The sequence below is a fragment of the Rhinatrema bivittatum genome, chromosome 7, assembly GCF_901001135.1.
Source record: "Rhinatrema bivittatum chromosome 7, aRhiBiv1.1, whole genome shotgun sequence".
Classification (NCBI taxonomy): domain Eukaryota; kingdom Metazoa; phylum Chordata; class Amphibia; order Gymnophiona; family Rhinatrematidae; genus Rhinatrema; species Rhinatrema bivittatum.
Genome location: NC_042621.1, coordinates 106,595,555 through 106,612,871, shown reverse-complemented (window position 1 = coordinate 106,612,871; position 17,317 = coordinate 106,595,555). Strand labels below are relative to the sequence as shown.

The 17,317-nt window shown below is 43.1% G+C and overlaps 2 protein-coding genes across 2 annotated transcripts in view; one reads left to right on the top strand and one right to left on the bottom strand.

Annotated features, from left to right (window-relative positions):
• Positions 1–17,317, bottom strand: part of LOC115095349 (fibulin-7-like) — a 158,593-nt gene that overhangs the window by 116,081 nt on the left and 25,195 nt on the right. The gene's annotated exons all lie outside the window — the stretch shown is intronic.
• LOC115095348 (C-type lectin domain family 18 member A-like) overlaps positions 7,321–17,317 on the top strand; it is an 80,850-nt gene continuing 70,853 nt past the window's right edge. Inside the window, 2 exon segments of the mRNA XM_029608889.1 lie at positions 7,321–7,972; positions 8,366–8,457. Coding sequence (XP_029464749.1) covers positions 7,849–7,972; positions 8,366–8,457 — 216 coding nt within the window. The 5' untranslated portion in view covers positions 7,321–7,848.

Genomic DNA, 17,317 nt, shown 5'->3' with positions numbered 1-17,317 from the left:
TATTACTGTCATTTGAGTGCCTGCTGTTGTTTAACCTACAGCTCTTTGATCTACAAACCTGTATGCATTTCTTTAATTTGTCTACTATTTATTTATTTTATTTATTTATTTAGACATTTTATACACCATCATTCAATGTAAAGATCACAACAGTTTACAAAGTGATATTCATAGTTATAACTCAACAAACAAACAAGTAAACATTGGTTACAAGGGTGGTATGCATAGGCAGGCATTAATCTGTCAAGTGAAATTTTCTGGTACATATTAACCTAGTACATGTGTCAAAGGGAACAGATAATTAAAACAAAATAATAATTTTCACATCTTTGTCAGTGGGTTGTTTTGAGAATTTTGCATTCTCTCATTTGATTTATTCTTTATGATTTGATTATTAACTTTTGTCATTCTTGTCTTTGTGGGTCTGTATATTCTAATGTTTTTATGTTAAATTATATGCATTTTTGAATAGCCATGTTTTAAATTCACATTTAAATCTCTTTCTGTTCTGCCTCCCGGCTACGAGTCTCACTGCGGGCCTTCCGTCAGCGGATCCACTTCACCCTCTAGCCGGCTCAAGGGTCCACAACTCAACAGCCCCATTCATCAGTTCTACCATTCCTATTTTTTGGGATCGCTTTTATCATAGCTTGTTTTAATCCATTTGGCACAATTCCTTCTGAAAGTGACAGGTTGACTAATGTTGTGATTGTCTGAGTGATAACCCTTTGTACTTGTTTCAAGGAATTGGTTGGTATTGGGTCACATGGATGAATGGCAGGTTTAATTTTGGTGTTGATTTGACTAATTTCCAGCTTTGATACTCTGTTGAACGTGGACCATTTTACCATGCTATTAGAGCCTTCAGATGCTTTTGTTGGAGAGCAGATAGGGAACTGTGTTTTTAACTTATTGATTTTTTCTAAGAATGCAGTGGTATATTCATTGCAAGCGGTCTTTGTGAAATTGTAGTTTCTTGTGATGGAAGATGTCCCGTCTTTAATTAAATTTTAACAACCTCAAAGAGCAGTTTAGAATTACATAGAACCTGGTGAATCTGCTTAGCATATTAATATTTTCTAGTTTTATTGGTTAGTATATAGTATTTTGTAAGGCAGGATTTATATTTTCCTAGGGATTCAGTCGATGGGCATTTCCGCCATTGTTTCTCTAATTTTCTAAGGTTCTGATTAGTTCTTCTTAATTCATAATTGTACCAGGGCTTATTATGTTTGGAGTTGTTCTTTTCTTTGTTAATAGTTTTTGTCTGGACAGGACTAAGTTTTTACTACTAATCATAAAGCCTTTACTTCCCTCCTATCTGACACCTCCATTATCATCAAACCTGCTGATAAAGGGGGGGGTGGTCTGGTGATAATGGACAGAGTCGTATGTTGCTAAAGTCGAACGGCAACTTTTGGATGGAGCTTACTATATGCCTCTTCAGGCGGATCCAACTCCTGCACTCAGTACGCTTATTTGATCTTTTGTACAGGAAGCATTGGATGCCCACTATATTACTTTCTGAGAAACTGCTTTTCTAATTGAACCTCACCCTCATATGCCCTTTTTTAATATTCTACCCAAGATACACAAAACCTTGATTAATCCTCCCGGCAGACCGATTATCTCAGGCATTGGGTCTCTCTTGAAACCTTTATCCTAGTTTGTTGACCTTTTCTTCCGCTCACTCATACATAAGAGACTCTGGTCACTTCCTTTCTTTACTGAATCAGATTTCTCTTCCCTCTGAACCAATTTTTCTTGCCACATTGGGCATAGAATCTCTCTATACTAACATTCCTCCTCTTCATTCGATGATTCATCAGGAGACGAGCTGCCTTTAGTGGCTCCTTCCAATGCTTAGCCTTTAGTGCCTCGCTATCCTCCAACTTTTTTAGACTCATGCCAAGACTCTAAAATATTGAGAGGAAGCCCTACAGAATTGCCAGGATTTCTTACGAATACCTACACATTTTCTGGTAGAGCTCACACGATTAGTACTTACAAAGAACTTTTTTTTCTTTCAATGGATGTATTTACCAGCAAATCAAGGGCACTGCTATGGGGCCACTATGGCCCCTGATAAAGCTTGTCTCTATGGGAGTCATTTTTTCTATGCGGATCACACACGAAAAGGGACTTTTCGCGTGCGATAGCTAAATTGGGGTGGGTTCTGGGCGGCATCCACACCGGAAGGGGAGGAGTCGGGGTAGTACCAGGGCGGATGCCGCAAACACTCCGCTGCCAGCAGCGCACCCAATAGTGCCACCTTTCACAGTGGCTCTTTTGGGTGCAAAAGCCGGCAGCAATCGCATCGTGGAGGTGCGATCACTGCCGGCTTTCACAGGCCCCCCCCCCCTGCTTCGCCCCCCTGCCCCCTGTTACAGCTGGATTTTCTAAGGTCTGCAACCTTAGAAAATCCAGGCCTATGTTATATAAATCCTCATTTTTTTCATTTATTTTATCCTGATATCATTTCATTGAAGATATTTTTCTGATTTGGAAAGGCACAGATATACAATTCTTTTTGTTTATTGATTGGCTTTACTCTTGTAATCCCAATTTGAAATTCTCTGCGCATATTCACCACTGTAGTGTTTCTTTTCTAGACATCCAAGTATCTGTTTTTGAAGGTCAATTTCATATTACACTGTTTAAGAAACCCACTGACAGGAACACCCTTCTCTCTTATACAAGTTGGCACCTGCGCTCTGTTTTGGGATAATATCTCGGTTGGTCAATTCTTTCGCCAGCATCGGATATGCTCTACCAGTGACAAGTTTTTATCCCAGGCCACCTCTATGTCAATGACTTTTTAAATCGTGGCTACCCTTCCTGTATTATTAAACATGCATTTAGGCAGTCACTATACATGAATCACGATTTACTTTTCTCCAAGTCTACTTCTGCTGTCCATGACATTTTTACATATGTGTTGCCTTTTTCTCCTGCATGCTGACATGTTTGTAATATTGTCTAACGTGATTGACTTTGTTTGAGCCCTTTATCAATTTTTCAGAGTGGTCTCCGGTTCGCCTTTCAGTGCGGACACAATCTAAGGGACGTATTAACATCTTCTTAATACAAGGAACCCACTCGGCCTATCACTGCACAATCTGGCCATGCTCCATGTAGGAAATGTAACGCTTGTTCCTTCTCCGTATCGGATTTATTCTTTTTCAAACCCGTCTCTAAAAAAGTCTCCTGACTGTTCCACCACCAGTGTAATTTATGTAATTCGTTGCCCTTGTCCCTTAGTATACATTGGGAAAACCACCCGGATGATATGCACCTGCATATACGAACATAGTTCTTGTCTTTGGCATGCTTGCAAAAATACCCCTCTTGTGCAGCATTGGACTGATTTCCATCACCCGCCAGATGAACTCCGTTTCTCTGTTTTAGACTTGGTTTTTCCTTCTGCATAAGGAGATGACGTCCCTCGGGCTTTGGTACAACGTGAGCTCAAATGGATTTTACACTGAATATTGTATTGCCACATGGACTGAACCTTGATATGAATTGGACAGTTTCTTTCAGAATGTTTTTCTGAATTGCCTGATTGGTATGTCATTCCCCTATTTTGACGCAGCACTTTCCCCAGACATAGCATGATGGTTTTCATGACTGACAGGTCTTGTCAGATGACCTTTAAATGTATGGCACCATTTTCTGAATAGCTATTTAACTTCCGACTGAGTGCAATGCGATGTTTTGCTGTTCAATCTATGTTTGAATGTCTTAAAGTTTGAGGTCAATACCCGGTTATAATCTTTCATTTTTAAATATTTTTGAATTCTGTTGCACTTATGTATTTTTCTTCTAGCTTACTGTGATGTCCTTTCTTGCCTTTTTATGTCCACATTATGATTGTTTGTTTCTTTTTACCTTATTAGAATTGGTCCCTCCCGATGCAGTTCCACGAAACACGGCTCGTGTCAAAAAAGGGGGGACCACCAGAGGTACTCACCTGATGTTTAAACTTCACTATGAAACAGTATAAAGCCTACTTATTGAAGAGCAAAACTAGTGGACCTCATGTGTTTGTGCCTTATTGCGGCTCAGGTCTTGCACCCATAACTGTGGGCTTGTACCAGTAAGTGTAACATTTCTGAATGGGGAAGCCTGCGCGGATCAGCAGTTACAATCCTTAACGACGAGTAATTAATTCCAAAATAACTCAGTACTGTGTATAGTGGGGGAGATCTTTCAGTTTTACCTGCAGTCTCTGGTTTTTGAATCAGACCCCCCCAGGACCTAAGGATTTGAAAAGAAAAGAAAAAAAAAGAAAGAAAGAAAACACGAAACTTCTGGCAGTGCTCCAAGGTTTTAAAATTGCCATGAGAGAGGAAACCGCTTCATTCCTGTGCCCTGCTGCACAAGTACTCGTTCCCCTTGCCCTTTGTTTGAGAAGTGCTACAGCAGCACAGGAAGGACAACAGCATCTGCAGGGCTTTTCAAGTATTTGGAGGGTAGGATGGGAGAGCACTGGTGAGGCTGGGGGAGGCAGAAGGAAGGGTGTAAAGGCGAAGAGAAAAGATTTTAGGGGACACCGAGAGGCACAGCTAAGGATTAGGAAGAAGAGCACAACATAAGGAGAGCTGAGGGAACTAAGAGAAACCACAGAAGGGAAGAAGGAAATAGGACGGAAGGGGGAGATGGTGATAAGGAAGAAACATCTAGGGGAAAGGGAGTGGGGGTGTGCATTTTCTGGTACACATGGTAGTGGCAAGAATGGTCACTTAGGTGCTGATGCCTTTTATGAGTCAGGGCACAGACCCCCTACAGATGGCAGTATTTACTGTCACATGGACCACAAACTACTGCCTACGTGTTTTCAGGACAACTAAAACCCCAGATTCCCAGGTCTGGGGCTGCATTACTAACACGATTTAGGAGCTTGATTCTTTGTTAAGGCTTTTCTGGCATTCTGTATCTATGAGAAAAGATCTTGGTGAATCAGGCCCTTGGTGGGAAGAACTGGAGACAGAGATGGGCTATGAGGGTGGGGGCAGTTGCAGGAATGGTGCAGTATTAGATCACGAAGGAGACAGTGGGTTTTGTTGACTTGGTAGAACCAAAGTACTAAACGTTTTCGACACGCTAGCTTTACCCATTATTCAGTAAGGGGTAATAGCGCGTCCAAAATGCGCATCCAACCCCCCCCCCCCCCCCCGAACCTAATAGCACCCGCAATGTAAATTCATGTTGATGGCCCTATTAGGTATTCCCGCGCGATTCAATAAGTAAAATGTGCAGCCAAGCCGCACATTTTACTTTCAGCACCAGGAAAGTGCACAGAAAAGCAGTAAAAACTGCTTTTCTGTGCACCCTCCTACTTAATATCATGGCGATATTAAGTCGGAGGTCCCGAAAGTTTAAAAAAGTTAAAAAATAAATAAATAAATACATTTTGAAATAGGCCCGCAGCTCGCGGGTTGAAAACCGGACGCTCACTTTTGCCGGCATCCGGTTTCCGAACCCGTGGCTGTCAGCGGGCTCGAGAACTGACGCCGGCAAAAGTGTCCCTAGCGCCTCTTTTTACCGCTGGGCCTAATTTAAATAAATTTATTCACTGAATCGCGCACACAGGAGAGTGGCCTGTGTGCTCTCCTGCGTTTTTTACTGTATCAGCCGAAAGTAATACAATTGTTAGGCATTCTTGTAAGTTGCTGGAACTGGAACTGCCATTAGAAAGGGAAGGGTTCCCCCTATTGGTAGCAGTAAGAATGACATTGCATTCTCAAGAACAAACTGACTCAAGGCTAAGATCTCCTTGTCTTGGATAGAATGCATTCCTCTTAATATTCTGTTCATTAAGATACATTAATCGGTTTTGTTAAGTGACATTCTAGCACTTTGGAAAGATGTTTATATTACTGGCAAGTTCTTATTTTGAGGAATTAATTTTGCTGATATAACAAATGTGGGTGATAAATATCAACCAGAATTGCTGGGCAGGGTTCTGCCATGGGCATTTTTTATTTTGGGAGAGTCAAATTTCCATGTGGTAGGGTTTGTTATTAGTTTTATTTTGTTAGGAAGCAAAAATAAGATTCTATTGTTTTCATAAAGAAAACACGTCTGCTAGTAGTCGTCATACACTCACTTTGAATGAATGGGTTACACTTTTTTCGACTAAAATGCTTCTCAAAAGGGATTAATTAGCCAAAGTTTTCCAACTTCTGCGGAACATAACATACATTCAATGATATTTATTCTTCTTCTTCATGCAGTAATCACTTTATATATAATATATGCTTTCTTCTATATTGCATCCTTTAATACTGTGCATTCTTCCCTATGTATTATATATTGTATTGCGTGTTCTACAACAATGAATATTTAATGTAATACCATGTATCATTCATCCTATTCTACTATACCTTCTTTGAGATTACTTTACATTTCCTTCTGAATTTAACATTCTGTATTACTGATAAATGATTTTTTTTTGTCAGACATGCATTTCGAGGTGTTTTCTACAGAATGCTTTTTAGATCACAGTGGTTTATTTTAGTCAGAAGCTATGCCAAGATTGGATGTTTACAATGCTACAAAGTGGCACTATACATTTCATGTGAAAGAACAACTGAAGGCTAACTTCAGATGCGCAATAAAGAAGACGAATACCTTTCACTCCTCTGCATTCCTTTTCTTGCTCTCCACTGTTATTTGAAAGGAAATATTGACCAAACCACAACTGGAAGCTGGCAAAGGTGCTGTTCCTCAGCAGGCACGATCTTGCAGAAATGCGTGGATGTTGTAGGGAATAATGGAAGCAGTGTATTACTATTCTGTAACATTTTATGCACCTATTAGCCAAACCTTTGGTAGTGTGAAAAAAAAATACCTTGCTAGCCTGGACTACTGCTTTCAGAGGCTTGTGTGGGATTTATTCAAAAGTGTATCCACAAAAATCAGTGTGTATGCATCTTACATAACTGCCTTCTCCTGTGCATGGCATGGCCCCAGGATCTTTATTTTCTTGATCCAATAACTCAAGGTGAATTCACTGGTCAGGGAAGAAGGGAGCAACATTAGACCTCTCCTCAGAGGATATGGATTTTTAGATGTAATTGCTCGCCTTGTCCAAATCCGAGCTCAAGGTATGGTAGCTATTCCCCTGCCCAAGAGGGCTTACAATTAATTAATGTATAACGATTTATTACTGGCTCTGTCCCGAAGTACTAGCTGACTGTACCTGAGGTCACAACGAGTATTGATGGGGTAGGATTTGGACCTTGCTGTAATCACTAGGGTTACTCCTCCATGCCCGTGCAGGGGATAATATGCAGCATCTCCTCAGAGCCAGTTCTCCAGCTGTAGTCTAGTGTTAGGCTAGGATAGGCGTGTAAAGCAACCCCGGGCAGGTTTACTTGGGGAACTGAAGTGGCAGAAGCTCAATATCTGCCCAGACTAGTTTTCAAGTGAACTCTATTAACCCAACAGCCTGGAATGCTTAGCAGCTTCTTATTATCCGCACAATTATCCCTGCGCTGCCAGCTCTGGAGTGCGCAGTAAGGGCGTCCTCGGGAAGTGTCTCCCTGTTTCTCTGGCTGCCTTTTGAGCGAGAGTTTCTTTTATGCCAGGGGAACAGTCGGCGGTGACAGCCCAGCAGGCTGGTTTGACAATGCTATTACTCACCAATCCCCCATTCTTTTGTTTGAGCTGCCTAGCGCTGCCTGTCTGAAACTTGAATAGAATTAAAGAAAGAAAAAAAAAAAAAGCCTTGGAAACACCAGCCAGAGACAGAAAAAAAAAAAAAACAAAACAAAAACCGGAGGGAGGGAAGGCAGAGGCAGAAGAAGCCCGAGGATCGGTCCGGTTAGACTCGGCTCAGCCATGGGCGACGAACGGATGCGGGGGGTGAAGCTCCTGGCCCTGATCTGGAGCGCGATCGGCTCCTGCTTCGGGCAGGGCTGGCAGGCAGCGGAGAAGCTGAGCCCCACCGCCGCGGTTCACAGAGGTACCCCGGGAGTTTGCTAGCTTTATAAAGGGACGCTGTGAATCAGGTGTTCTCGCATATTTCATTCTGTCCTCCCCAAAGTCTCTGTCATTCCCTTCTTTGCAGGTCTTGTTTTGTTTTTTTTTTTTGGGGGGGGAGGGTTCCTCGGCTATAGATTTTATAAACCACTCGTGTCAAGAAGGAGGTGAGCGGTTTCCCCTCCTTGTACCACTTTTCTTCTGTCAGATCCCATCCCGCTGCCTCACACAGCCGCTGCTACAATTGGATTTGGAAAGCTCAGTGCACGCCTGATCGGGTTCTGCCTCCTGCCCTGTGTTCTCAGCAGTGTCCAGGGGGCTGCTCCCCTGCTTGTTCACCGCTTTTTCCCCCCTGATTTCTCTTCCCTTCTCTCAGCCTTAGGTGGAAAGGAGAGTTTCTCGTTGCTTTTGCTCCACAACAAGCTGAGAACGCGAGTCTATCCACCTGCCGCCAACATGCAGAAAATGGTAAGCAAGGGCTATAACCTAGCGCATTTCTTCTCTTCATTTTATTTTATTTTTTTTTCATCTTTTCTGGTCAGCAGAAATGTTAGTTTTACGGATAAGTGGGACAAATGGAACTGCAGATCTTGTAAAGTGGCCGGCGGGGAAGAGGCGATTCGTCTGCCAGGAATGCGAGTGTCTGTGAAATGAAGGTCCCGGCTCCCTAGAAATGAATGAATTCCTCCTTATTCCTCCCCGCCCCGCCCAACCCAGCCTTAGAGTTTGGGAATAAAGGATTCATCTCCCAGAAGACAGAGGCCTTGATTCGCCCAAAATTAGGACTTTGAAAAGTTTACAACAAAAACCTATTGTTAACTAGTTAGATCATAAAAATAATGGCATCTTACAGTGATAACAAGTGCAAGTGGTGACATTTTAGTCAGCCCGGTTAAACTTCCCCTTCGTTTCTTTTCAAAAGGTGCCAACTTTGCCCACTTCCTGTCGCCCCCCTCCACCCCCCAATTAGTCACCACTTTTTGAAAAGTCTGATGTCCCCTGCGAGAACTTATCTCCATACAGAATTTGGCAGAGCTGGCTCTCTCCATTTCTAAGATATAAGAGGGGGAGGTAAGGGGAGAGAGATACATTTCTTACCAGGAAACTGCCAAATTTCCCCCCATTCCTTATCTTCTCTAAATCACTCACCAGCTCTGGAAAAGTGTGAAGTCCCCCCAAGTGCTGCTTAACCTTGGCACAGAGCTGAGGTCTAACCATTCCAGGGTTATTAGCGGGGACAGACACAAACAGCAACACACACAGAGTGACCTTTTCACCATCTCATTGGCCTCTGTGTTTCACTGAGCCAAAGCTAAAAAGGTAGCTCAAAGGGTCTCTATATATCTCAGAAAAAACATCAAGCAAACTCACTATTTTGTTTATTCATTCCAACATGTTTGATCCTCCTGCCTTGGCAATGGCCATGTTGTTATGGTGTTGCCAATGAGGCTGGGCGGCAGGGCGATAACTCCTCATTTCTTACAGGTCCTCACTCTTAGCTCTTATCCCAGACCCTACACTTGAGTTTTTGCCAAAAGGTTGAGTTTTTAGATCGGCACCTGCTGTGGTTCACATAATATGTTATCAAGTTCACGGAGCTTCATTGCCTCTTTTTGAAATACAAAATGGCACCACAATGTTGTCAAACTCTGTAGCAGAGTAGAGGAAGTACACCGGGTAAGGAACCACCATGATGGCAGCTCAGCTGAGGGCAAAAAACGAAACCCGCCCACTTCTGAGTCAACAAACTGCCTCATGTAAGAAAACATTGATGTCACTAAACTCTATAAGACTTCATGGGGGGAGGGGGAAGAACTGAAAATGATTCTGAAATCTTAACAACATGATTGAAAAACATTTTCATATTTATAATGATTTGAGAGAAGGTAGAGTAGGCTCAGGCTGACATTCTGTCTCATCCCTTTTGCACACTTTGCCTTGCCCTCACTCCATTATGATCAGCATAGTGTATCAGAGGATCAATCTCCTTGCAAACAAAATTTCAGGTGACTAAAAAGTTTCACTATCCACTCTACCAGGCACACCATGGCCTGACATGATCCTAAACTAGAGGTGTGCACTTATATTTTTTTTAGCTTAGTTTTGTTTTTAATTTTTTTATTGTTTTTAATTTTGTTTGTGGTTTATTTTGTTTTATTTATGTGAAACAAAATAAACCTAATGAAAAAGAAAACAAAACAGCAACAAAATGCAGGGGACAGAGTCCCCCTCCCATACCATAAAAAAAAAAAATCACTGGTGCCACAAAAGTTTTGAAATTGAAATCCCTCATCCCCATCCCCCTGGCCTTCTCTTCTCCCTTTCCCAGCCCCCGGAATCTCATCCCTCCATCTGTGGGTCTGTAGAAATCCAAATGGGGCAGGAACAATCTCCAGCATGTCTATCAGGTCCCTTCTTAAAAATGGCACTGGCCAGCCCTCCATACAACAAAATGGCACTGGCCTTTAATTTTGTTTTAAATTTTGTTAAAATATCCCATTTCATTTCCAGTGAAAGCACATGCCTATCATAAAATGCACAATACAAAACAAATTATCTAAGTGAGGGATTAGTGATAGAGTGCCAGTCTGTTTAGGATGCCATAGGCAACCTCAGATTCATATCACACTGGCAGAAGCCCTTTGACATCTCATTCCTCCTGAGCAATATGGGCATAATGGAAATAATGGAGAAAAATAAACAACAGTACCATTAAAAAAAATAGACAATAATAGTATTAAAAAAATATACACATCTAGATACAGAGCATTGATGCCACTTATAAGACATAATGCTCTCACTCTCTTAAAGGTATCACTAACCATGATTTTTATCAAAGTAAGAACTGCAAGATCTCTTGTTTGATAAGGAATCTGTAATCTGAGGCTCAAATGTCTCCTACATTGCTGATAAAACAGGAAGATAAGTCCCAGAACCGCACTCATGGCAAGAAACACAAAACTATTCTACATAAAACAAAGGTGTCCACAGTCACATTACACTTTTTGGTCTTCTTATAGTATCAATCCTTTATAGAAAATATTTAATGCTATCAGCTGTGTAACTTGGATGTGGGCCCTTTAAAATTCTCTGCAGTGCTACCCATGTGGTCACATATGGGCTGTCATGTCATGTACCTAATGTGGTTTTCATCATAGACTGACTAATTTGAGTTTGAAGCTGCAGGAGCCACACACCTGCTTGCTAATGTATCTGACCAGTATGTGCATTTTAAAATCTGTGCAGTCCTTGGAATATATAGTTACATAGATATTTTCTGAGAGTCACATATATGTTTAAAAGGGGGTTGTATGTATTTAGAGCTGTGCATGATACAAGTGTGAGTGAGAGTTGTGATTGAACATCTGGTATGCACTATACAAATCTTGATAATAATAATAATAAGTGTAAGAATGAATGAGGGGTTAAAGATGTAACTGCAAAGATCTAGGTTTAGAGTAGATTAAGAGAGATGTCTTGCCCAGTGTAGATTTAGTTTAGGGCTTTGGCTCTGCAAAAAGGATAATATGCCAATTACACTGACAACCTATGAACCACTTCTAGATAGGAGCACCATCACCTATGGGATGGTGGCTCTTTCATCTTTAGCATTGGTTTATTCTTATTATTTTGAAAGTATTAAAATAAGGAGTAGTCATTTAATTATGAACATTTATTTGACTCAGCATTTGAAAAATCAAAAAAAGTGACTGGCCTCACATGCACAAGGTAAATGATTGATACTTAGGGCTGGGTCCAAGATAGAATAACGCAACCCAAAGGCTATGACACTCAATGCTTTTTTTCAATAAAGAGTACAAAAAAGCTCCATAAGCAGTGGCACCTAAATATAAACTAGGGCTTCCTTTTTTCAAGTAGTTCCTGTTGCAGATGGCATTTTATTTATTTATTTGTTTGTTTGTTTGTTTTTCGGATTTTTACCTGCCTTTTTGTATAAGAAATTCACCCAAGGCAGGATACAATGAAGCTGGAATGGTACAATCAAAGATTTATAGCAGCTTGATGGGGAATAAGGTGCACAACAATGATGACTAAACTTTAAATCAATAGTAATGCCTAACTTGAGATAAATTCAATTATGTTTATAAGCACAATAGATCTAGCCTGAAGTAAATCTATAACATAGAAATGAAACATAGAAACATAGAAATGACGGCAGAAGAAGACCAAACGGCTCATCCAGTCTGCCCAGCAAGCTTTCACTCTTATTTGTTTTCATACTTAGCTGTTAATCTTGGCCCTTATAAGTAACTTTTTGGTTCTACTTCCCTTCCACCCCCACCATCGATATAGATAGCAGTGCTGGTGCTGCATCTAAGTGAAGTATCTAGCTAATTGTTTAGGGGTAGTAACCGCTGTAATAAGCAAGCTACTCCCACGCTTGTTTACCCAGCCTGTGCAAGTCAGTCCTTGTTGGTTGTTGTCTGAATATAAATCATCTTTTCTTCATCCCCCCTGCTGTTGAAGCAGAGAGCTATACTGGATATGCATTGAAAGTAAAGTATCAGGCTTATTTGGGTAGTAACCACCGTAACAAGCAATCTACACCCATGCTTATTTGTTTACCCAGACTATGTAATTCAGTCCTTTTGGTTGTTGTCTGAATATAAATAATCTTTTCTTCATCCCCCCTGCCATTGAAGCAGAGAGCTATACTGGATATGCATTGAAAGGGAAGTATCAGGCTTATTTGGTTTGGGGTAGTAATCGCTGTAACAAGCAAGCTACTTCCCTGCTTTTTTGTGGATGCAAATCCTTTTTTCCACATTTCCTCTTGCCCTTGAAGCATAGAGCAATGTTGGTGTCACATTAACCGTGTGTATGTTTATTGAATAAGGGTATTAATCTCCAGGTAGTAGCCATCATTCCCGCAAGCCACCCCCATGCCTCTTCTCTTCATTCACATCCTCTAGACTTTATGGATCCACCACTATTTATCCCACGCCCCTTTTAAATCCTTCACAGTTTTGGTCTTCACCACTTCCTCCGGAAGGGCGTTCCAGGCATCCACCACCCTCTCCGTGAAGAAATACTTCCTGACATTGGTTCTGAGTCTTCCTCCCTGGAGTTTTAAATCGTGACCCCTGGTTCTGTTGATTTTTTTCTGATAGAAAAGGTTTGTCGTTGTCTTTGGATCATTAAAACCTTTCAAGTATCTGAAAGTCTGTATCATATCACCTCTGCTCCTCCTTTCCTCCAGGGTGTACATATTTAGATTCTTCAATCTCTCCTCATAAATCATTCGATGAAGACCCTCCACCTTTTTGATCGCCCTTCTCTGGACTGCCTCCATCCTATTTCTGTCCCTTTGGAGATAACATATCACCAAATACTATATGTAGAAGAGGTTCAGGGTAGTCAAAAAAAAAAAAAGGTGTACAGGCAGTTTATCACAATCAGTTTAGCTTCAGTGCCTGTTTTCTAGGGTGAAAGGATTGACATTAAAGCCCTGGTGGAAAAGCCAGGCTTGTATTTGCTTCCTGAAGTGGGAGTAGTGATTCATTTGGTGGAGATCTTCTGGGAGAGAGAGCTATAAGGCAGCTGCTGCTCCCAAGAAGGGTTATTGGTGGGTCGTCATTCTTTGGCTTTCTTTTCTCTCCATTGTTGTTATGGGGGCACTATATGAGGATCTTAATGGTCGGACAGGTGTGCATAAGGACTGCCTTTCTGTCAGGTAATTTGATCTGTCTCCTCTTAGTGGTTTGAAAATCAGTGCTAGGTTTTTGAGTTGGGATTGGTAGGGGACTGGAAGGCAGTGCAGATGTGTTGGACCGGTTGTGTGGCTTGCATCCGTCTGCTAGCTGTGCAATGATCTGGAGTTTGTGGAGGGCCCTGTCTGTAAGACCCTTGTTCAAAGTGTTACAATCATCCAGCCATGTGGTTACCATTGCATTGACAACGTGGATTAAGTTCATCTTCTCAATAAGAGGGCACAGTCTTCATAAGTATAGAAAATCCAGTGGATTCTAACTATCAGGATGAGTTCATCTAAAAAAGCGGGAAGCAGCATTTAGTAATAGTGAAGGTGTTAACTCCCCCCTGTGGGAGCTTAAGATGGGGTAGTCCTGTCTTATATCACCTACTACCGCTATTTTAAGGTGTGAAATCCTTGGTTGACCCTACTAGGGGCAGCATGTTGCTTGCTATTCCTTGTTTTATTTATTTTTATGGGAAAGGACGCTGAGGTCTCTGGGGTTGAGCCCTGGTATGGCAAGGAGGCAGTTCTTTTACCTACTTTTCCATGCATTTGGAAACTTTTATTTTTGTGAGGGGTGGGGGGGGGGTTTCCTACTCTTCCTGGCTCTGGTTTTGGTTTCCCCAGGGTACTCCACCAGTTCTGACTAAGAGAAAGAAGGAGAAAATGGAAGATCTACAGCAGAGATGTGAAAACTGGGATTTATTGTCTCTGTCAGGGGTTCCCAATCTTTCAGCGATCATGGACCCCTTCTCAGCTTCAGGAAGTTTCATGGACCCCCTCTCCCCACTCTTCTATCTAATGTTAGTGTGTCAAAGTAAAAGAAATAATGACATGCACTCCAGAACCATTCATAATGTATAAAAGTTTGATCTAAACTGAATACATCGGCAGGGCAATTTCCAAAGCTACTTAAAATTTGCCCTCCATTCCAGCTCCCAATCCGGCTGCAATGGGGAAAAGGAAGCGAGCTGACCATCCCTGGTACCTGCAGGCCTGCAATCTCATTTTCACAGGGGAAAGTGCCTGCAGAGCTTCCTTTTGAAAACCCGGGCCGGCGGGGGAAAGCCAGTCCTTTGGTTCCTGCCTGCTCTTCACCTCCTTTGAAACAGATGCAAGGCTCGTGCGTGAAAGTTTGCAGGAGGATTTCGCATCTTTATCTCTTTGTGTACTCTCCCTCCCTCAGCTGAGCCCTGATCCTGTTTTACCTCGCTGTTCGCATCGCAGCTACTTCCACCCTCAGCAGCGGGGAATCATTTTCCAAATGACCCCTGGTCATGGATAAGCAGGTGTCAGCCCACATAAAATGTTTTCAAGCTCACCCTCCCTGAAACTTGACCCCCTTTTAGCCTATCTTTCTCTTACACCTTGCAAGAGTCATGGAGGAAATAAAGTATAAAAGGGAAGCAGGCTAAGGGTAAAAAGACCCTTTTGAAGATGGCTTTGTAAAATCTGAATGACTATCGTTTTCAGTCTGTGCTTGTAAGAATCAGAAAAGAGAACAACAAGCAGAGACTGGAAACGCTAGACACAAAGGGGCAGATTTTAAAAGCCCTACGCGCTTAGGGAGGGGAGGGTTACGCACGCCGGGCCTATTTTCAAAAGGCCCGGGGGCGCGCATAAACCCCCAGGACGCGTGTAAGTCCCGGGGTTTGAAAAAATGGGCGGGGTGGGGGCTGGGGCAAGGCCGCTGGGCCGGGGGATGGTGCACCGCAGTAACTTGTGAAATAAATGCAGGGAGGGGAAGGGAGGGGAAGGTGGGGGGGAAAGGAATGTTCCCTCCGAGGCCATTCGATTTTGGAGCGGCCTCGGAGGGAACGGGGAAAGTCCGCTGGTCTCCCCGAGGGCTCGGCACGCGCAGGCTGCACTAGTGTGCACCCCCCCCTGCGCGCGCCGAGCCCTGATTTTATAGCATGCGCGCGGCTGCACACGCATGTTATAGAACCGGGCCTACATTTGTGCCCGCCGGGTAACGAGCACAAATGTAGGCCGCGCACCTACATTTTAAAATCTTCCCCAAAATCATTTAGATTTTAGAAACTTACCCTCCCTGAAAACTGACCCCTCCCCTTTTAGCCTGCTTTTCTTTTATATTTTATTATTTTCTTTTACGATGCTTACAAACACATAGAAAACAATGAGTCACAAAATAATTTAGATTTTAGAAAAAGCGAAACAGCCTGCTTTTGAAAGGGAAGAAGGCTCCGTGTCTGTCTGTGTGGCCCCCTAAATAAAATGTTTGTGTGTAATGTCACATCCACCCCTGTCTATTGATTTTGTCCTCCCTCCTCTTTGATCCCAGTGGTCGTCTTCCCTTCTTCCCTCCGGGACCATGCTCTATCCCTCCTCCCCCCACCCCCCCTCTCTACCTCTGGCCTGGGGTCCTCTCCTTCTCTCCCCTGATTGGCTGCCATCCACCCTCACTGTCCTTAAACAGGTCAATCAAGGATTCCCATCTCCCTCTTTATCCTTCATTTTTTCCTTCCTGGCTCATTCCTTCTTCTCTCTGTCTTTCCCCTCATATTGTTAGCCTCAGTCCCAGTTTCATCCTTCCTTCCTGTCAGCCATTCTACTCACTTTTTTGGATGCATCTCTCTGTCTCTCTCAGGCCAGTGGCAGAGCAGTGGCAGCAGTGGGACGTGTCTCTCACCACTGGGATAACCCAGCTTCCCTTTCTGTTTTTTCCCCGGTGAGCTGCAGAGGCTGCAAAGGTTCTGACAGCTGCAATTGGCCCCTCTCTATCCCACATCCTCACCACGCGTAGGGGTGGGATTTACAATTGATCCCTGTCTTCCCCATGTCTGCTGAAGTGCATTTTGAGGCTTCTAATGGCAGCGAATGGCCCCTCTCTGTCCCCCCTCCTCCTGGGCTACATCTATCTGGGATGAGGTTTTTTGGGGGGGCTATATAATAGGCCCCACTCTTACTCAGCTAATCCCAGGTAGCAGCAGCCCACTCAGTTTCTCCCTATTGTAAACTCTCTTGCATCCCTTCTGGGGGAAACCCCCCCCTGGGATTGCGGACCCCAGGATGGGAACCACGTCTATGAACTACATCCAAACTGGTCAGAGAACATACCTACCATTTCTTGGCAGGGAGTTGGCACACTACCTCAGTAACTGGAAGGGAGAAAGACTCAAACTATCTGCTAGAATTGGCTTGACCCTCAGCAACATTTCAGTGGAAGCGGGAGGTCATAAACTTGCTAAAGATCTGGAGTGTAAAAGCAAGAGCTGGACAGAACCCATTTATCAATCTTCCCCCTGCTCGGGGAATTCTGGGCCATGATATAAAATCCGTATCCCAAGACACTTTAACATCTGAGCCTATTATGGTTGAGGTGTGGTTCCTGGGGCCCTCCTGGGGACTGTTGGCCCAGAGATTGCACACATTGCACAGCTGGAAGAGGCCACTTCCAACCATGTGCTTAGCACATGTGAACTGCACCAGGCCCTGAGAACCATTAGGCATAGCTTGGAAGGTACCAGCGGAGGTGCCAGGTTTGGACCAGGGAGCTGTCGGCTCTACAGTGACCAAGGGTCAGGTTGGCCAGATGGAAGAAGGGAAAGTTGAGCGTGCTGGGTTTGGTACCATAGGAGAAGGGAGAGGAGG